Here is an 18,565-nt window from a genome sequence, read left to right on the forward strand (position 1 = left end):
TAGACATGTCTATTCGACAGTGAATCCTGGAAGTTGACTTACCTCGCCGTAATATACACTCCTTGCGTCCCATACTACATAGTTAGGATGTGTAAAGAAGCCGCGCCTTCCCTTCATAACTCAACTAAATAAAATCTATATCAATCAGTATAGGGGGCAACTCGACTCGTCCTAACCAAGTTTTCGTACTCGCCTTATATTGCTTAGACTAGGAAACCTTAGAAACAATTAAACAAGTCAGCTCCTATCAAGTCCTATCAAGGAAGAAAAAAAGGAGAAAAAGATAGTGATATCAAAACCTTGACGCTTAGCTTAGAGATATCCTCCCCAAACAATAGGAGCCGGGCATACACCAAGAAAGACGATAGCCATAACAACCGGAAACACAATGTCAAGAGGCCTGATCTTAAATAATATGTTAGCACGGAGAATATATTCCATACTATGATAAAACCTACCAACACGAATACACCCTCCAACCAGCGATATCTCGATAGCCATGATAATCCAGCTATCTCAATAGAATTCGAAGCATCACATATCATTAGCTCTCGAAGTGATACATACCTAATACCATCGGTCGGAAAGAAGAGATAAAAAAAACATCATGCCACAACAGCAAGTCCACTCGTCGTCGGCAGACGAATCGACGATTCCAAGCCATCATCTGCCGGTTCAGACACGATCAACATTCGACGCTGCACGCACGATTCGACATATCCACGACTTCCAACAGGAATCCAGCTAGCTAGCTGGCTAGCACGGCAATAGCAACAATAGCATTCCAAGTTATACCTTAGGTTACGTACCCGAGCTATTATAATAACTTCGACACTCACTAAGAGGATCTGATTCGTAATAACAAGACTAGATACAATACACGCCACCCACCAACGCACCTAAAACAACAACAAAGTGATGACCTCCAAGTATGTAAGACCAGCGTGGTATCCGCCATCGCCAGGCCCAGCGATCTCGGACGCTCGCTCGCGCCACGCCCGACAAACAGCACGGCAAGCTGCATAGGCGACCGGTCGCCTGACTTGCCAACGCCTAACCAGAGGTCCCTCCACGCGGGTGCAGCATACCTTAGGTACCTAACCTAGCATGCCTAGGTACCCAATGTACGCGATTTGCTACCGTACAGTGCCGTTGCCGGGAAACGGCATCGATAGACAGCGCGGAGTGGCCCACTCATCCATTCGTCCATTCATTCATTCATTAACTGTGCGAGATGGTCCCGATCGTGATTCGGGTGGCTGCTGTTCTGCCCTCTCGATGGGCGCTTTGCCGGCGTGTCACAGGACAGGCACATTTACCCGTTTAGAAGACAGACCGAAGCCGTGTTCCTGCCACAACACCTCGTGCAGACCGCTGCGCCAACCAGCTCCCGAGCATTGCCATAAGTTCGGAGCGCACAGGCCACACGCTGCCATTCGGCTCGGAGCCAGTTCCTTCAGGGGGCTTCCCAATAAGGGTACCCATCGTAGGAATGGCATTGACGCAGGGCGGCCTGGATCCCGTGTCGTATATACTCAGCTCGCAGATAGTTGCTTAATCCAAAAATCCCCCCGCGCTTCGTTAGTTAGCTCCTTACCGATTCTAGGGGTGCTTTACAAACATCACGGCATGGTCTGATTATGGCAAGCCTTCGAGACTTTAGGCACCGATTGGAGATTTGCAACGGGCCATAGTGGCAGGGTATTATGCTCCTTAGACGCTACTCGGGTCTGCCTCTCACTGTGCGGGCTTCCTCACGGCTATACCTGGGCAGTGGAATTGTTATCGTGCCATTGAAACAAAGTGGCAAGGCCAACTCTCGTATGCCTCTTGAATACTTGTCATACATAGTTTGCTATTTCCGGTGCATGAAAGCTAATGTGCTTTAGGTACATACTGCATTCTTCGGCAGCGCAATTCCGTACTTGGAACAGGGCTTCACTCACGGACATTTACAACGGCTTGACACATTAGATACGATATAGTCTCCCTTTCTCGGAAGGGTACAGTGCCGTGTTACTAGCGGTACCTTTGGGTCGGAGATGACTCCTATCCGGTGGAATGGGAGAAGCAACGCGAGGAACTCTCCCGTGTGATCTCCCGCGTACCAGCCGGGCGGTAATAGGCCAGTTCCCTCCTGGGGCCAATCCCATTGCAAAGCCCGAAATTAGGCGCCATTCAGACGGTAGGAAATAAACTTCGGCACCGACATTAATATCTCGGGATTGGCATTTTTTTTGCTAGGGATCTCAAGCCATCACCCGCCCTTTCGGACCTTGAGCAGGTAGCCGCTGAGGCAAGGGATTCGGGCAACGGTAATGCGTGGCGTTAACGTCCCATCAGAAACATGCCTTGTACAATCCAGGTCCTAGCGAGTGGGCGCTATTAGTAACCGTTAGGACGTTCCCCAAGCTTTGCCATGTAGCCACAGGTCTATGAGAAATTGGAACCGTTGCGTCGGTGCGGGGAGGCCAATGAGAGGATGATGTAGGATTCTACCATGTTACCAGGCCAGTTGTAATACGCACGGTAAGCCACATTTGGTAGCTTGATGTGTTAACTCGACAGTGGTGTGTCCGTAAAGCAAGACATGCGTGCCAGGTAGGTATGTATGCGACAAGGTATCGTAGCCACGTTGGGAATAACGGGTAGATGTCATAGAGATGGGCGTTGTGGCCACCAGTGGCGGACAACGTTGCAGTTCTCCATGTTCGAGAACACGAAGATTCTTCTTGAAAAAAAAAGCAAGCAAGGCAATGCATAGTTGTATGTAGACTAGAGCCGCCAGCTAACATAAAAGTTTCCAGAGCTTTAACTTTCTGGCATTGCTTCCTGCCACTGGCTTGGGACTCTATTAGTGTGTAACAAATAGCATCATAGCATCACGATCCTGCGGAATATTGAAATAGGAATCTATCCAATATAGAATACAGTTTAGGCGCCATAACTATGTGCAGAGCATAATGCATATAAAATACCATGTCGTCTATCAATTCAATAATAATATGTCGAACAGGCAGGGCGCTCGATCGACACAGGCAATGACGGGCCTAGGATAAAGTGTTACAGTCTGTTTCGCCTTATCACGCCTATGCCGGCCCTGCATGTTCCTTGACATGCTACAATGAGCGTGACGACTTGCTCCCGAGGCTAGAGCGGGGGGCGCCGTGACGGCGACGGGAATGAGACGGTTTGCGAAAGAGAACTAGGCGATGGTACCACAAGAAGGGCGATCACCGGCCATGCAATAGAGATTGCGTGCAGTGAGGCAGTAGAATAATGCAATCCGCACGGCAAGCTGCGCGAGGCATACGTATATTATCGTTACTGGCCATTCCACTTCCCATACCCAAGGCAGACAAGTAATTTTTATATAGTCACACTGCACTCACAGTGTGACCAGTAATCGCCGGCGTAGGCAATAGTCAGCGTATCTACTCGTATAGACCTACAGTGCATAGTAGGTAGACGTATGTAACCACGGCTGGATGGAAGTTATTGTGTAACATGACCTGTCGTCCTCCCGACAGGCTCGCGTGTATCTATTCTGACTGTTGGGCCTAGCCTTTGGACAGAGTAATCAACGCTTTCGGGCTTCTGTCTCGATGGTCTCCTGTGCTGCTATGCAGTCTGGAAAGGCCGATGGCTCGGGGTCAGCGGAACCAAGAGATTAATACGAAGACCGCATTAGGCCGCTAGACATGCAACGAATTGCCATATCGAGCCAACGTTATGGGAAGCTCGGCTTGCACCGTAGAGCGGATGATGCGACGAGCCGAAGCTTGTGGTCAGGATTGAAACAGCTTTAGAGCTCTGGAAGATGTGAAAGCTGTATGATCGCCGTGGTAGATCACGGCAGACCAGGTTTCAACCCATCGGCCTGGGACCGATCTATCAACCAACAAAGCACACACCTCGTAATCCGTGGTTCGTCGGTATATGGGTAGGATTGGAAAAGTTCGTAGAATTCAACACTTTGATGCGGCTGACGACGACTTTTGCAAGGTTAGTACAAGGTTGGGAATCCTCATTTTCTCATTTTGGAAGGAGAAAGAAGGCTGAAGTTTTGACAGCGACTGTTGATACACATAACAGTGTAGTGCATACATAGGTACCTAGTGCATAGGTACCTGGTGCATACCTACATATGCCAAGAGTATAAAATGCGGGGTTTTAGTCTGATCCATGGGTTCCACAATTTCAATTATATAATCAAAAAATAAAAATTAAGAAAGACAATGGTTATACAACTATTTACCTGGGGGAAGCCGAGATTACCGGAGTCGATAAACAACTCTATATAGAGATGCATGAGTATTAATGTTGTGATATCGTATAACAACGTCACAACATTTAACAACTGCTTCAATTTATATTATTTCAAGCTTATCTCCAGCATAGATTCACAACATAAAGTAGAGCATAACGCATAACGAGGCTGTCGCTTTCCCGGACATCCGACAACCCCAATATAGGTAGGCTTTGCATCGCGTACATGCATCATGTATAACAACTTGCATAGCGAACGTCCGTTTCAAGTCTAGCCTACCGAGGTACTGGCATGACAAGTCATAGTAGGCATAGTGTTATTCAATAGATGCATGCAAGACCTCTGTGTCCAACCATGGATATCATTGCAACGGACACTTGATAGATAAACCCGTCTATATAGTTCTATAACTACCCCCGTACGGATACTCAAGTTACACTACTATACCGTTTATATGTATGTATAAGAGAACTTGACATTGCACAAACATATATTAACTACCTGCTACCTGTTCATTACTTTATGTTGGTAGTTTAGTTTAGAGCTTATCTCATAAGTGACAATGCCGTGTAACCAGGACCCAGGCTACCTAGGCATGTTAAACACTTAGAAGTAATATGCGAGAAGATTTTCCTCTGCACGGACGAACCTCTGCGTATATCTATCTTCTTGGCGTAACTCAGATGAAAATTAAGGGACTCAAAAGAATCTATGTATTGACGATAACGCTAGTCGTCATCGTGAGACTTCATTTCCCTACATGCGTCTCTTTAGCTAAGAGACAAGGTCCCATCGTCTAGCGACCCCAGAAAGCGCTAAACAAGCGCACGTGGTAGGGGAAAAGGTTTAGTTGTTAGGAACTTTGTTAGATACGATAGTCATGGGTGCATGTACTGTACTGTAGGTAGGTAAGTATACGCGTATCTTTTCGGGATCGTTTAGCAGGGGTTGGTTGGCAGTTTTAGCCCCTTATTGGGGGCCGTACTACGTATGTAAGTTCGAACATCCCTATCAAGCAATCTAGTATATTGCCCATAATTTCTTAAGATCTCCTCTAGCATGATTAGTGATCAGTGAAGATTATGGTCTGTGCCCATGTTCACGGACGTAGAAAATCAATTGATGGAATCTTCGTAACCTGGGGTCTGCGACAGGGGCAGGGGGTGCCTTTACTCCGTACATGTACCGTGGTCGGCGACGTCTTTCTGATTTGGACCAATTCCCGATGCGAGAACAAGGATTAATCCTTGGTTACCAGCAAGCTAAGAGTGGGAAAGGGGAGAAAGAGAAAATAAAGTCTGGGGTTACTGTTAGAAATTCCGCCTTTTCGTTTTACGCGAATCCGTATATTCTGCAATATGGTCCATTAGTCATCGCATCATTTCAGACTTCAATTGCCTCTTCGACAACAAATATATTGAAGCATATCACGATGAATAGACACTATTTTAGTTGAATTTGCCACTATCTAGGGAAAATTCACCTTAATTTTCTTCTCTCACGGCTAATTACTTACTTCTAGGCATGTAACCCTGAATGGTAAGAGTGATCTACGGAGTATTTCTAAGCATCGTCAGTAAACGGCATATGCACCTTACTCTAACGGGCTTATCTTTAAGGGTCAAGGTAATGAATGGCCAAGATCAGTTTAAGGCTTATCCCACGATCGTTAAAACATACCTCCCAGGGGTGAAGGCATCGTCAATACTCCTACAGCCCTGTTCTCCAACAGCTCCTAAATCATACTAGTCTCTAGCTGCCGATCCCGTATCCTTATTATTCAGCTACACTACATACGTAAACTAGATTATGTTACATATTTCTTTCCAGATCCTGCTTAGCCACATAGAACCCCCAGGATTTCCCGTTGGAAGCATGGGGTTCTACCGTGGGAAAACGCCAGGCTGAGTCTCAAAGCCGAGACGCCTAGAGGTCCTTGGAATGTCTTCTCGCGTGGTTGTAGTCTAATATACCGTACGGCGTAGCACTAGAAAGAAACATGGGTAAAAGAAGCCTAAAACTACGCCTCTTAGGATTTTGAAAAATCTGGAATCTTAATACACTAGGTACTAAAGTTTTCAATCTCATCCATCATGTTATGGCTGTGCCGCACGATGCGGTTCGTTGCTCATGTGACTGATTTTCTCTGCGGTAAGCTGCGTGGATCACACCTCATCGAGACGTCATTGAATCCTGCATTCTCCGACTTGTCTTGAGTGATATGGTCAATCTTACCTGCAAGGCACCCAAAATGGATTGCATAGCGCTACATACTCTAATTGCGACGAACTCTCACCATCGCGAGTACGTTTATTTAGGTCAGTCTAAAACCCGGGACTGGTTCAGGGTGGATAGTCTGACAAGACTAGCCTGGGATCTCCCCATAGCCTTGGCCCTTGAACTCTTATGAGGTTTGCAACTGACCGTTCCTGCATAATGACCCTGCAATAGCCGGACTGCGGCGTTGGGAACCAAGTGATACACTAGAGCAAAATTTATGAGAAGCGGACGATATCATTCATCTCCGAGCTGGATGACGATATCTCGTCTCGACTCATTAACCAGAGCCTTCCTGGGAATTATGCTACTCTAGCGGTAAGCAGCCCAAGGTTCTAGCCCAGCCCAGCCCAGCCCAAATTTGCCTCTTAGTAATTTCAGTAATGATGCCACGCAAAATCTCAACTTCGACCCGATTGAATGGGATGCATTGCTTATTGGGCGTTCAACGAGCGCCTTGCCGCCTAAGCCTTCGTTCGACCGCATCTGGAAGAAGCCCTAAAACCGCCAGGATTTCTGCCTTAGCGAGGGATGGGATAGACGATGCTTCCAAGACCCTAAATCAACAGATTTAGTTCTAGCCTGAACTAAATCATGGTGGTATGGTACGGTTTTGATTTCGTAGGAGCCAATCGTTCCATTATGCATCGACACACCTAATCTCCAGCCCTAACGAACTAGACCACGATAGGTATTAGGTTCGCTTCTAACACCTTAAGGAATGGTAGTACTGTAGGGTGTGCGTAGCAGAATAGTTGCCAACCATAGAGAGCAGACCTAGCGCTCTGGATACCGAAAGGGAGATGAACTATAGACTCGGCGTCCACGTTTCCTTCCGTTCCAAATCAAGAGCCTCTTACGTGAGGAAGATAGTGGCAGCCATGTTTATTAGCTACCTAGCTAACCGCGTTTTCGTCTCCCTTGCGCTTAAAATCTCGGGTCTTAACGAGTTAGATTCCAAAACCCGTAGTCGCGTGGGCCACGAGCAAGCGCTGAGTGTGGGAATAGCGGCGGGATACTGCTAGTGCTGCTCGTAATAATTATTTGTAGGATCGACCGCCTGGTCTACCTGCGAACATATTATCAGTTCTACCTAATATCAGGGAAAATCGGAAGAGGCTGAATGAACCGATGACGATCAACAGATTGTCGAGAGTCCCTATTTTCAGACCCTAGATGTCTAGGAACGCTTAGACCCCTGATCAAGGGTTAGCGTGATGAGAGTCGCTTAGCTTACGGATTATTCCGTACAAAATATGAAGATAGATTTGGTTAGTTGGATAAGGATAGACTTCGCAAAATAGCCTCAAGGGTGCCAATGTATCTTGCCGTGTTACTGACCATCAAACTCCACCGCAGCCGTGCGTTCGCTAGCTCGTTGCGTCCCGTCCCTTCTACTATAGCTCCTTTTTTACCTTGGCCTCTGATTTGGAAGCGTCCGAAAGACGCGATGCTCCGGAACCAGGGAGTTTGCGAGCTACTATGTACGTATCTCAGTCAGCGAAACCCGCTTGACGTCGATCGTTTCATTACGCAACCTTTACAGCGATAAAACTCGGAGGCAACGGACAACTATGCCCTCCAAAAGAGGTTAATGACCATTATCGCACAATTTCCCAGCAGTTAGGATCCGAACGACCATAATATCTTGGCTATAATGCGTTCCTCGCTGCTTATTGGATACCCTAACAGGAACCCGCTGTTCATGCCCACGTTTCTCTGCCGACTTCATTGAGCTTGGCATCTCGCTTGTAAAAATGGAAATGTGATAAGTGATTTATCTGGAGGGAGCGCCGGCCAATCAGAGACGAGACTGCCTGCATACCCTTCTCTTTCAAAGGGTATTCTCGGGGTTGACAAAACTGACACGGCCGAATAGCCGGATTAGGATCGGGATATTAGACGCGTTTAAGAATGATACTAACGTCAACTTAGATACCATGGGACATGACGAAATGTTTAAGCGTGGGGGTCAGATAATTAGGAGTCACCGGCGCACACATCGACATCCTTTTGAAAATTGAATTACTGTGCGGGCCGAGTGTGCTGTGTGCTTCATCTTCAGCACCCTCTTCCAGTCCCGTTTCGGTTTGCCCGTCTCGACGCCCAGGCCAGGCCAGTCAGCCTGTTAGGTTGTTGGTTGTCATCAGGTGTTCGCATACATAATTCATGTACGAGATATGTGATATGTATTTTTCCGAACCCCTTCTTTTTTTCCCCTCCCCACTCGTCCCTGGCCCTGGCCGCAGATGGGTGAGATGCAACGAGATGCAATGGGATAACGGCGAATATTCGGAATAGATAGGATAGCCAAGCCACGTTTCTGCCTCTCTTCCATGTGTACTAAAAGTCGTTAAGTCGCAGCCAGCCGCGTGCTACACTGTTTCGTCAGCGTCCAAGACAATACCCCCTTGCTGTTCGCAAGTGACCTAGCTTTACGGGGTTACCTACCTGATATAACAAGGCCTGCTTCTGCACATGTAAAATCGATGTTACCCCAGCGAATCGCCGGGCTTTCCTGTAAGTCAGTTAAAGAGAGTGAGCTTCTAAGCAATAAACAAACTTGCTCCTAGCTTCATAATACACATACATCGTTCAACGTTCATATTGCGTCATGGGCTATGGGCTGAGGGTAAGCAACACAAGTAATTAATTAATTTACTTCATCTTATGTTTATCAGCTACAGAAGACCCGATGATCATGAGCAAGACGCTAAGACTCAAACAACACCAAGAGCTTCGGCTTGGCGTATCTGAACTAAATAATCGTCTTGTTGATAGAATGATTAAAGTATGGAGACTTCGCCTTGTCTGCCCAGAATTGCACGATGTCTACCGAGATAAACCAGATCTAGGTGGATAGACTAATGTGACCGAATCGCGGGCGAACGTCCCACTCACACTTTACGCAGTATGTCTCCATATCTCCATCTATCCTATCTACTACGTACCCACCCATCTTTTATTAGTTTCAGATATTCCACATGCTCTGGACGCATGCCTATTCATATGGAAGAGATAGACATCTCAAGGCAAGACACAGACATCCCACGCGGACCCCCATTCTAGCTTTCGAGGTTGAATTCTCCCGTGGGACTAGCAGGGACATCAAGAACTCATGAGACGAGGGGGTTATGTTCCCATTCAGGTAATACACGGTTGTATACACCCGGGGTAACAATATACGTTGCTATGTATGTTTGCGCATACGATGATACCTAGAGACGTCGTCTAAGCCTTGCAGGCCTCCAGTATTGAGTACCATTCGCGCGAGCGCCTACTGCGCAGCAAAATGCATTTCAACTGGGTCCAATCAATTACATCGTGACTACGATATACGATAGGCATGCTCTCCAAGGCAGACATACTTCTGTACTTGTATATATTCAATCAAACGAACACCCTTTCTCCAGGCAGTATGTTTCTGCATTTTATGTCAAGATGACAAGCCAGCGACAGCCTCGCTGTGGGTCCTGATTCTGACGCTTTCGAGATCGTCAAGATCAACGTGCTAGTATAAGGGATATCAACGCGTCCAGACGTCTAATAGGCTTCTTTTCGTTACAAGACACGTATGGGGTAGCACGAAAAATCGAGCATCGTTTGCGAAATGCTTAGCACGTTTCCTATGTTAGTACTGTCGCCCGCTATGCTAGGTCGACAAGGCCAATGGACCTAGACGGGGTTGCATTATTATTATTATAGAACTCGCCCGCTTAGTACCATTTCCCAAAAATCGCCGCGGTCCCCTGAAAAGGGTTGAGATTTGTCGGCCGAGTGGAAAATCGTGTGCCTTGTAGGATACTAACGCAGTACACTATGCAGACCTGCAGGTTCCAGGGTCGTTCAAAGACGATAGTACCTTTGGATTCAGCTGTCGATAACCCTTTGCTGGGTGTGCAGGAATACCTAGGTAGGTATGTATGTAGACTCTAGTCTCCATAAAGACAAGCCGCGTTGGAGCACGACAAGGTTAGTACATGCTATCAGGTGGCGATTCCAGAGACGACGAGAAAGAGTGTGGCTCGCCCTCGCACTCTGCAGCTCCTAGGTCGACAGTCAACGACGAACAGTGGCTGTCCACTGGGAACATTTGGACCAATTTGCTCAAGTCGCTGCAAGAACCTGCAGGAGATTCCCCCGCCTTTCGATGCAGGTCAAATCGCATCCGGCCTAGCGTCTCGTCATTGGCTGCCACACAAGACGAGCCTTCACCAGCTAGGCGTAAAGCGACCATCCTAGACCACTGCGGTGCTACCAGTCAAGCTCGCCTGGGAACTGCCTATCCTCAATGGGACCGCTTGGCCTTGGATCCCCAGAGAGAATATACGTAGTAGCCATGACGAGCTGGAGTTTTGATCTGCGTGACAGACTTTTTTTTTCTTTGCAAATTTTTTTTTTTTTTTTGCAAAACTCTAACTCCAACCTCTAAGGAGGCGTGGGTGTGAAGGTTTTTGTTAGTTAACAGGTCCTTTTCTTTCCTATTTTAGTCCGCGTCCAATAACCATACTCTCCGAGTCCTAGATCTTCCCCAGAAGCTATGCCACTACTTGTAGATCTACCGTAGCGCCGAAGCCTTCGTAAGTATATGGGTGCTGGTGTTCCTTGTATACTGGACCCCGAGGGCAAGGGGAAATGTTACGGAGGGCTGACGACATGAGCATCGTGCATTCCAAGCGACCAGTATACTACTATGATGTAGAGCATGGAGATGTCAGCTGCCGTCCTAATTGGATCACTGGCAGGTAGGCCAAGCTAGTAGAGTATCAATGTCTCTTTCAAGTAACCCGTGATGATGATGATGATAACGAAGGGGTCCCCCCATTCCAGCCTTTCCCCGTGATCCATCGGAAGGGTCGGAAAATGACTGGTAGATTAGTCGACCGATGTAAGGTACCGGCCGCAGTGTAGTGGACGTGGTTAGAAACATCCATGAAATGAGATGACCTTATCCTGGGATTTTCCCGCTTAGTACGACTAATGTCGCGGTAGCAGTCTAGTTTTGGAATAAGTACGATGATGTCAGAACTCGAAGAGCTTTAAGAAGAATATGTTTCCTCAGTTTAGACAAATCCATTGTCGAGGCTACCTTCTCTCTCTTGGGACGAGAATATACTTAGAAAACTCAGCTGAGCAGTGAGCGTAACTGCAATGCCGACGCAAGCGAGGACCCTGTTGAATTTTCTTTGCTATGCCTGGTATCATTCGCTAGCGGCATTTCCCATGAACGACCACGGCACCGGCAGGAATTGATATGAAAGAAGGGTGGTAGCCGTACAGGCGAAGAAACCTGAATGGAATAAAAAGCGTCATGGGGAGAAGGTAGACATGATTGGGATATGGTGAGAGAGGTGGTAATTTCGATGCCACCTTGGACGGTTTTCATAAATTGCCATCCTCTCTGAAAGTATACACCAACCAATAATATCAACTAGATGAAGAGCGTCGTCCGTAGAGCATATGCAAGACCTGCATCAACAAGCGTGGGCAAGCTCAGGTGGTTTCTGGTTCGGTCGTATGCTGCCACTACATAACCATCCCATATCATGTCTATATAGGTAGGTTATGTAGTATAATGTAGCATATGTAGTATACATAATATAATATAGTGCTACGCAGTATAGTTGATGTAGACAAGGTTCTGTATATTCTGTGTGGATCACTGGTCGGTGGTCGGTGTTTTTAAGTGTGGCTTTTTTTTTTAATCTTGCGTTTTCTTGCGCAACTACAAAGTATCTTGTGCGACTGTAGATATCATTATGGGTTGATTATCGTGCGAAGGTTGGCTGTTTCCCCGCAAAACACGGATTGAATAGGAAAGGGCGCTTTCTTCAACTTCGGTTTCTTTGCCTAGTCTGTACTTCAATTGCAACATCGTCGCCTTGCACATTTACCATTTACTGTGTACATACTCGCAACTCAACGCAATCCCGCTTTCCCCCTTCCCCCATTCTCTTCATCTTAGTCCCTTTTTTGGAGATACCCTTTCGTCCAATTCAATCTTGCGCAACGCGTAGGCCTGATAAAATGATAGTCATCGTGCAACCATACTCGCATATACACATTGTAAAGACCTACATACCTTACGTATGCCTTGCCTTGTCTTTTTCCCTCCTAGGTGGCCAACTTGGCAGCTTATCTACGCGAACTTGTCTGCCTAGGTCGCCCAACCGGAATATGGGTTCTCGCGATTGGGAAATTCCGGCCGGATATTACGTAGCAGCTAATTAATTGACGATTTTGCACTTGGCGATGTGACAACCGTGGTTGAAGGCATAGAGAAAAAACCTACCAACCCCCACGGGTTCCACTCCATCTTCATATTCGTCTCACTGCGTCTTTTGGTCTCGATGGTATCTTATTGCTACCTACCTACGTATGTAGATATTGGATATACCACCTAGTGTTTTACCATATAATTCGCAAAAGGCGAGATCGTTATGCAAGTGGTAGAAAAAAGGCAGTGATAGCCCGTAAGATACCAAGACTACGGGCGATGAAGCAATTGTTAACCAATCAATACACCGAACAATATAAGACTACCCAAGTTCGTGCATAATTTGACTACAGTAAACATTCTTAATAAGCCGGGGGGCAAATGATCGAATGAGAACGAGAGTTGGTGGTGTAAATCATACCGGAGAAATCATTCACTCCTTAGAATAGTCGCAATTTTGAGAATTCATTGCGCAAAGTAACTAAAGTTGCTCTAGTGGAGCAGCAATGAGAGGTTTCAATAAAAATGTTCATATTCAATGTATATTAGGTATGTATTGGCATAAACTAAACACCAGTCATCAAATAAGCAGCCATCAGGGTTAAGGAAAAAGAGAGTGCAACAAGCAATGAAAGAGGGGTCTCTTGAACAAGAACAAGGGGGGTGCAGCATAAAGTAAAATGGAGATGTCATGATCACACGCCCCTCTCACCATTCCAACTCTCGCCCCTTCTAATTTTCCTTACACACACCTTGCTGCAGCAGATTTTTTTTTCTCTTCCAGCCGTCAGAAGAGGCCCCTGCACTGTACCTTCGTACCTGCGACTAAGGCTCTCCAGTGATGATCGGCAGCAGTTTTGGCGCTAGCTCTAACGCGGTCTAGCCCATATGCAAAGTCACTGCAAGGATAAGAGCAGCCTGCTAGGTGGACCTTTCGACCTTCCCCCTACCGTACCTTCTTGTACTGTAGCGCAAGAGTTGCAAATGGCCCCACCGAGCTAATTGCCCTTGTCTCTCTGTGGGTCGTTGCTGTCTTTGCTGATCCAAACGCTTGCTGATGTGACTGACCTCTCGATGCACCCATCCCAACCAAGTAGTCATTTGTACCTAAGTACCCACGTCTTGTCTGTGTAAGCTGGATTCATACAAATGAACATCGTCTCCTCCAACTTATTCCCAACGAGCCTCCTACTAGCTACTGTTTAACTTCGACAACAACCCATTCTCAACCTTCGCTGCCCCGCTATTGCGTGCTATATTGCAACACCGGACCAGAACATGATACAATCTTGGACCAACTTGTAAAAGAGTATAAACTACCAAGGCCTCCCGGTCTCATCGTCTCGTCTTGAACATACGCCAGACAGCTCCGATTTGCTTCGGCTAAGGATTCGCTTCGACTTTTTCGACTTGGGGCATGTGTGATAGTTTTGCGTAAATACTACACAATACTATTCTACTTGTCAAGCAAGTTGGCCTCGACCAGACCAAACACTCAAATTCACACCAGCCGAACCATACCATACACCATGTCTTCCGATCTGTCTTGGGAGCCTATGTTCTGCCTTGCCTGTGACAGGCAGACTGACGGCGCTACCTACTGCTCTGAGTCATGCAGGCTTTCTGACTTCGAGAAGACATCTTCTACAGCAAGCACACCAGCGAGTACTCCAGGACTCGTCAGCCCGTCCTCTTATAACTGGGCGGTCCCGAGGCCTCAATCCAAGTTCTTCTTGCCTCCTGCCTACGACTTCAGCAATGCCCAGCCCTACGGCTCAACACCTCTACCGCAATCGTACTTAAACCAACGCTCAGATTCGTCTTCGTCCTCGACGCGAGCCCTCACCCCATCGAGCTCCCACAGCAGCCTATGTTCGCTCCGCAGTACTTCATCAGGAACCGAAAGCACGCAATTGTCAGATAAGGCTAAGAAGCAATTGAGGGACTATGCTAGTTCATTCGAGCACGCCCGCCTCCAACAACAACGACGACGATCCTACTAGATGTAGGCTAGACGAACAAACGATATTTCCTACCCTCGATAAACATCCATCCAACACTCCACTTGTTATACCCAATAAGCATGTTATTACTACCGGCTCTACGTAGCTACCACACGACTCCTTCCTTTCTTCATTTTCCTTTTTGCTTTTATCTTTTGAACAGAACGGGTAGGCATGATTGATCATGCTACGTCTATCTCATTTGTCACTTTGTTGTACAAGAGCATCTTTCGGAGCACAGCATCATAAAAAAAAGTTTGGGTCATTTCGGGATTCTGTCTTCGACTTCCTTCGAGCCACAGGCGTACGATTGGGGGTCACCGGTATAGGGACGGACATTGTTGTACTACGATACAATATTGAGATATCACTTGTTTTTCTATTTGCATTGCACACGGATGCCGGGAACGGGGTTTCTGGCACAGGAATTGGCAGCAGCCGGTTAGACTACACTGGCTCAGAACATGTTTTTGGAAGTCGTCGGACTCGCGACGAGGGCGTTAGAATAAGGCAAAGTGGCCGTGATGGGTATAACCCAAAGCACAGGCTCATCCATGTTCAATGTGGATTGATGGAACTTGATAATGGTTTTTAGGCAACTAGGATTAGCCTATGCTTGCCTCTCCTAGCTGGCACTGCATTTATTACGCACGACCGCAGGAGATTCGTTCATAAAAGAATCGAAAAACCAGTTCAAGCCCCTCAAATATACGTTTAAATCTCATCTGCTGTGTTTTTTATCTAGTGACTTGAATCTGTCCTAAAATTTCGAGATGCTCTACTCAATTGACCGAACTTCCCAATGAGGCAAGCTGAGTAACATGCCTTAAGCGGGAATTCCCATCTGTTCTAACAAAGCAGGTCCAAACTTAGCGAGTAATTGCAATTATTTTGTATCGTACCATAATTCTTTTTTCTTCTCACGTTACTGCTTAAATTAGGTGCACGATGTCGCAAAAATTGATTTAATTGGTGGGGTCCCCTTAGAATTCGCCAGGCGGTCGTTAAATTTCATCATTTTCCCCAGATATGCTCGGACATGATCGCCTGGCTCATCGTGCTAGAGGCGCAACACCTGATCGCCAAGACCAACCTTTTAGTCCCCTAATGACGGGGTAGCAAAAGGGCTCAAGACATTTCAGCTCAGCGACGGCGTATTAACGAAGAAAAAATGACAAGTAGGAAAAAAAAAATAAGTCTATGACTCCTGATTTGCTATGTAGGTACGTAGGTAGTAAGTTCACATAATACCAAAAGTACTGACTTGATCCTAATAGCTTCTCTTAACCAGGGATGAGCCCCTTAGGACACGACATGATCGCTAGTGGCCCGAAGCCCCACGGCGACGTCAACTCCTAGGGTGTGTCCGTATCGCGTACCGGCCGAGAAGCCTTAGTGCATGTACATGGTATAAATTTGGCCATCTACATATGTACTATTAGACTTAGACTTGGAGAAAAATGGCGCGATGGCTTAGTAGGGATTATTAGAAAACCCCTTTCAGCCACAGGCGAGAGGGATCTGCTGAGGATGAGGCCATAAGGTGCTTTACTCTATGGGCCTACACTATGGAGAGAGGCCGAAAGCGGACTCGTCTGCATTTAAATTTCGCTACAGAGTTTAGATACTTGGGCGTGCGTATCAATAATATAAGGAGCGTATACACGGCAGGCTTCAATGTTGTACTATGTAGGCACGGAAAGAATCCGAACTTGGACCGTTACAGTATGAACTCACCATACCGACTGATTCGAATATTCTAGATGAAGGTTTAGTACGAATAACTATTTTATGCTGATATTACATAGTTACTAGATACCTAGCCTCAACTGAAACCTCTGTACCAGCAAGACACGGATAGCACGGGTCAGGTCATTAATGAGAGGAATATTTATTAAAGCCTATTTGATGAATGTTAGTGGCTTAGCATTGAGGCCAATTGCACCATTTCCAGTTGCGTCAACGAAACCCATTCTCCCGCGCGAGACGCCGGACGGACAATCGATCCAATGAACATCTGCCGGTTGGCGTCAACTTAATCCTGCTATGTATGATTCTAGAGCAAGGGGTATCTCTAAGGACCAACCAAGATCCAAGTGGGTTGTTTAGCGAAGCCATCCTGCGCGCGCACATATATCACCTACCTACTACACTATCGTCGCTCGTTGTTATACCTACTTCATGCTACGGGCTAGGTACCCAAAGCTGCTGCTTGGTAGCTTACGGCCTCCTAATAGGCTACTCGGAGTCCTATCAAAAGTTAGGTATGCTTTCGAAGTCAGCTCAGGGACAGTCTTAGTGTATTATGCAAGGGGTTCCCCCGGGAGCCGTGTAGCTCCGTACCGGGCCTCATGCTACCTATGTACCTATGTAATTACATAAAATGTGTAATTTTAGATACAGCCTCATGCGTTAAAACATCATAAACCTGTTTTTACATATTATGAAAACTCAGCCGAGACGACGAAGAGATTACCTATGATAAGTGCACGAGCAGGAACTTGAACAGAGGTTTTTATTACTCCTATGTCTTGTAAAACGCCTAACGCCTAACGGCTAAGGAACGGACAGCACGGCTCTCAACGGACGGTACCCGAGTTCTACTTTGTGATATGCTCTGTTATGTTACTGCTGTGCTGTGCTCCTTTTCCTAAAGCCTAGTTAACCCGTTTCAAATCTCTCCTAACTAAGCAGGCTGAGAACCGTGTATGTAACATCAGGCAAGAATAATGTGTTGGGACATTCTCCGGTAGGACAATGACCAAATATCGAAAGATTGGAAATGCCACAGACGTTCCAGACCGAGCAATCTACAAGCAACGACTGTCTTGCAACTTTGTCTCTCATGCGCCGGGCAACTCAAGGGCGTGTTTCTATTCGGCCTCGCTTGTTTCCTTAAAGGCGGGCATAAAAGGTATGATGGCATGTTTCAGGCATAAGAGAGAGAAAAAATTTTCTTCACTCAGCCTCGATCCATACATAGCTAACCAAATAGCAAAGGAGAGGTCCTTTAGTTAGCACAGCATGAAAAACGTGGTTTTAGTTTGGTAAGCTTATATATACAACCCCCAATCAATCCCATATTAATAGCAATAAGATGCCGCTATTGATCGGTACTATGGACTGATAATACATATGCAAAGGTCTTTGCGGCTAAGGCGGAGACTACGAAGTACGTTTAGATAGATTATTGCTCTCGTAAGGACTAACCACATATGGGGCAGATGGGATATGACGTCGGCGTTAGAGACTAGAACTCGTACGAAGGGTTGTTTAGTTCCACCCGTAGACATGACGCCTAGACTCTAACAATTGATTGATTGATACACTTTTTATCTTTTATGCATCTCGAGTTGCTTTGCGTGCTATGTTTCATCTCGGCTTGTAGAGACACCTATGCAAAAAAGCTAATACCTACCCTACAGTACGTACATACATTATGTACATAGTAACGCATCGATCGAATCGAGAGCCTAGAACACGGAAGACCTTTTCCAGCTCTGGACCTATTACCTTCTTTTGATTAGGTACTCTCGCCTCGTTACCAACTTTGCACGCGGACGAAGTACCGAGATGAGAGGGCTGACCCCCACAAGATTCATCCAACTTCAATCAACCAGATAGATGCAATGCAATATAAAAACAAAACTTGCGCGGGATGGGAAATGTTATTGTTAGGGTTGGGGGGGGGGGGGGGGGGGGAAAAAAAAAAAAAAAAATTTTAACAGGGTACCAATTTTTAAACAAGAAAAAAATTTTTGTTAAAGGGCCCCGGGGGGTTGAAAAAAAATTTTTTGT

At 46.4% G+C, this 18,565-nt stretch overlaps 1 protein-coding gene across 1 annotated transcript; it reads left to right on the forward strand.

Moving 5' to 3' along the window:
* Positions 1 to 14,293: 14,293 nt before the first annotated feature.
* On the forward strand, positions 14,294 to 14,767 carry F4817DRAFT_311054 (uncharacterized protein; the record flags this gene model as incomplete). The annotated part of the gene is made up of 1 exon (XM_049299939.1): positions 14,294 to 14,767. The coding sequence occupies one exon, from the start codon at positions 14,294 to 14,296 to the stop codon at positions 14,765 to 14,767; it is 474 nt and encodes a 157-aa protein (XP_049163908.1).
* Between the last annotated feature and the right edge of the window lie 3,798 nt (positions 14,768 to 18,565).

The sequence above is a fragment of the Daldinia loculata genome (genome assembly GCF_022478755.1).
Source record: "Daldinia loculata strain CBS 113971 unplaced genomic scaffold F4817scaffold_1, whole genome shotgun sequence".
In the NCBI taxonomy this organism is placed as follows: domain Eukaryota; kingdom Fungi; phylum Ascomycota; class Sordariomycetes; order Xylariales; family Hypoxylaceae; genus Daldinia; species Daldinia loculata.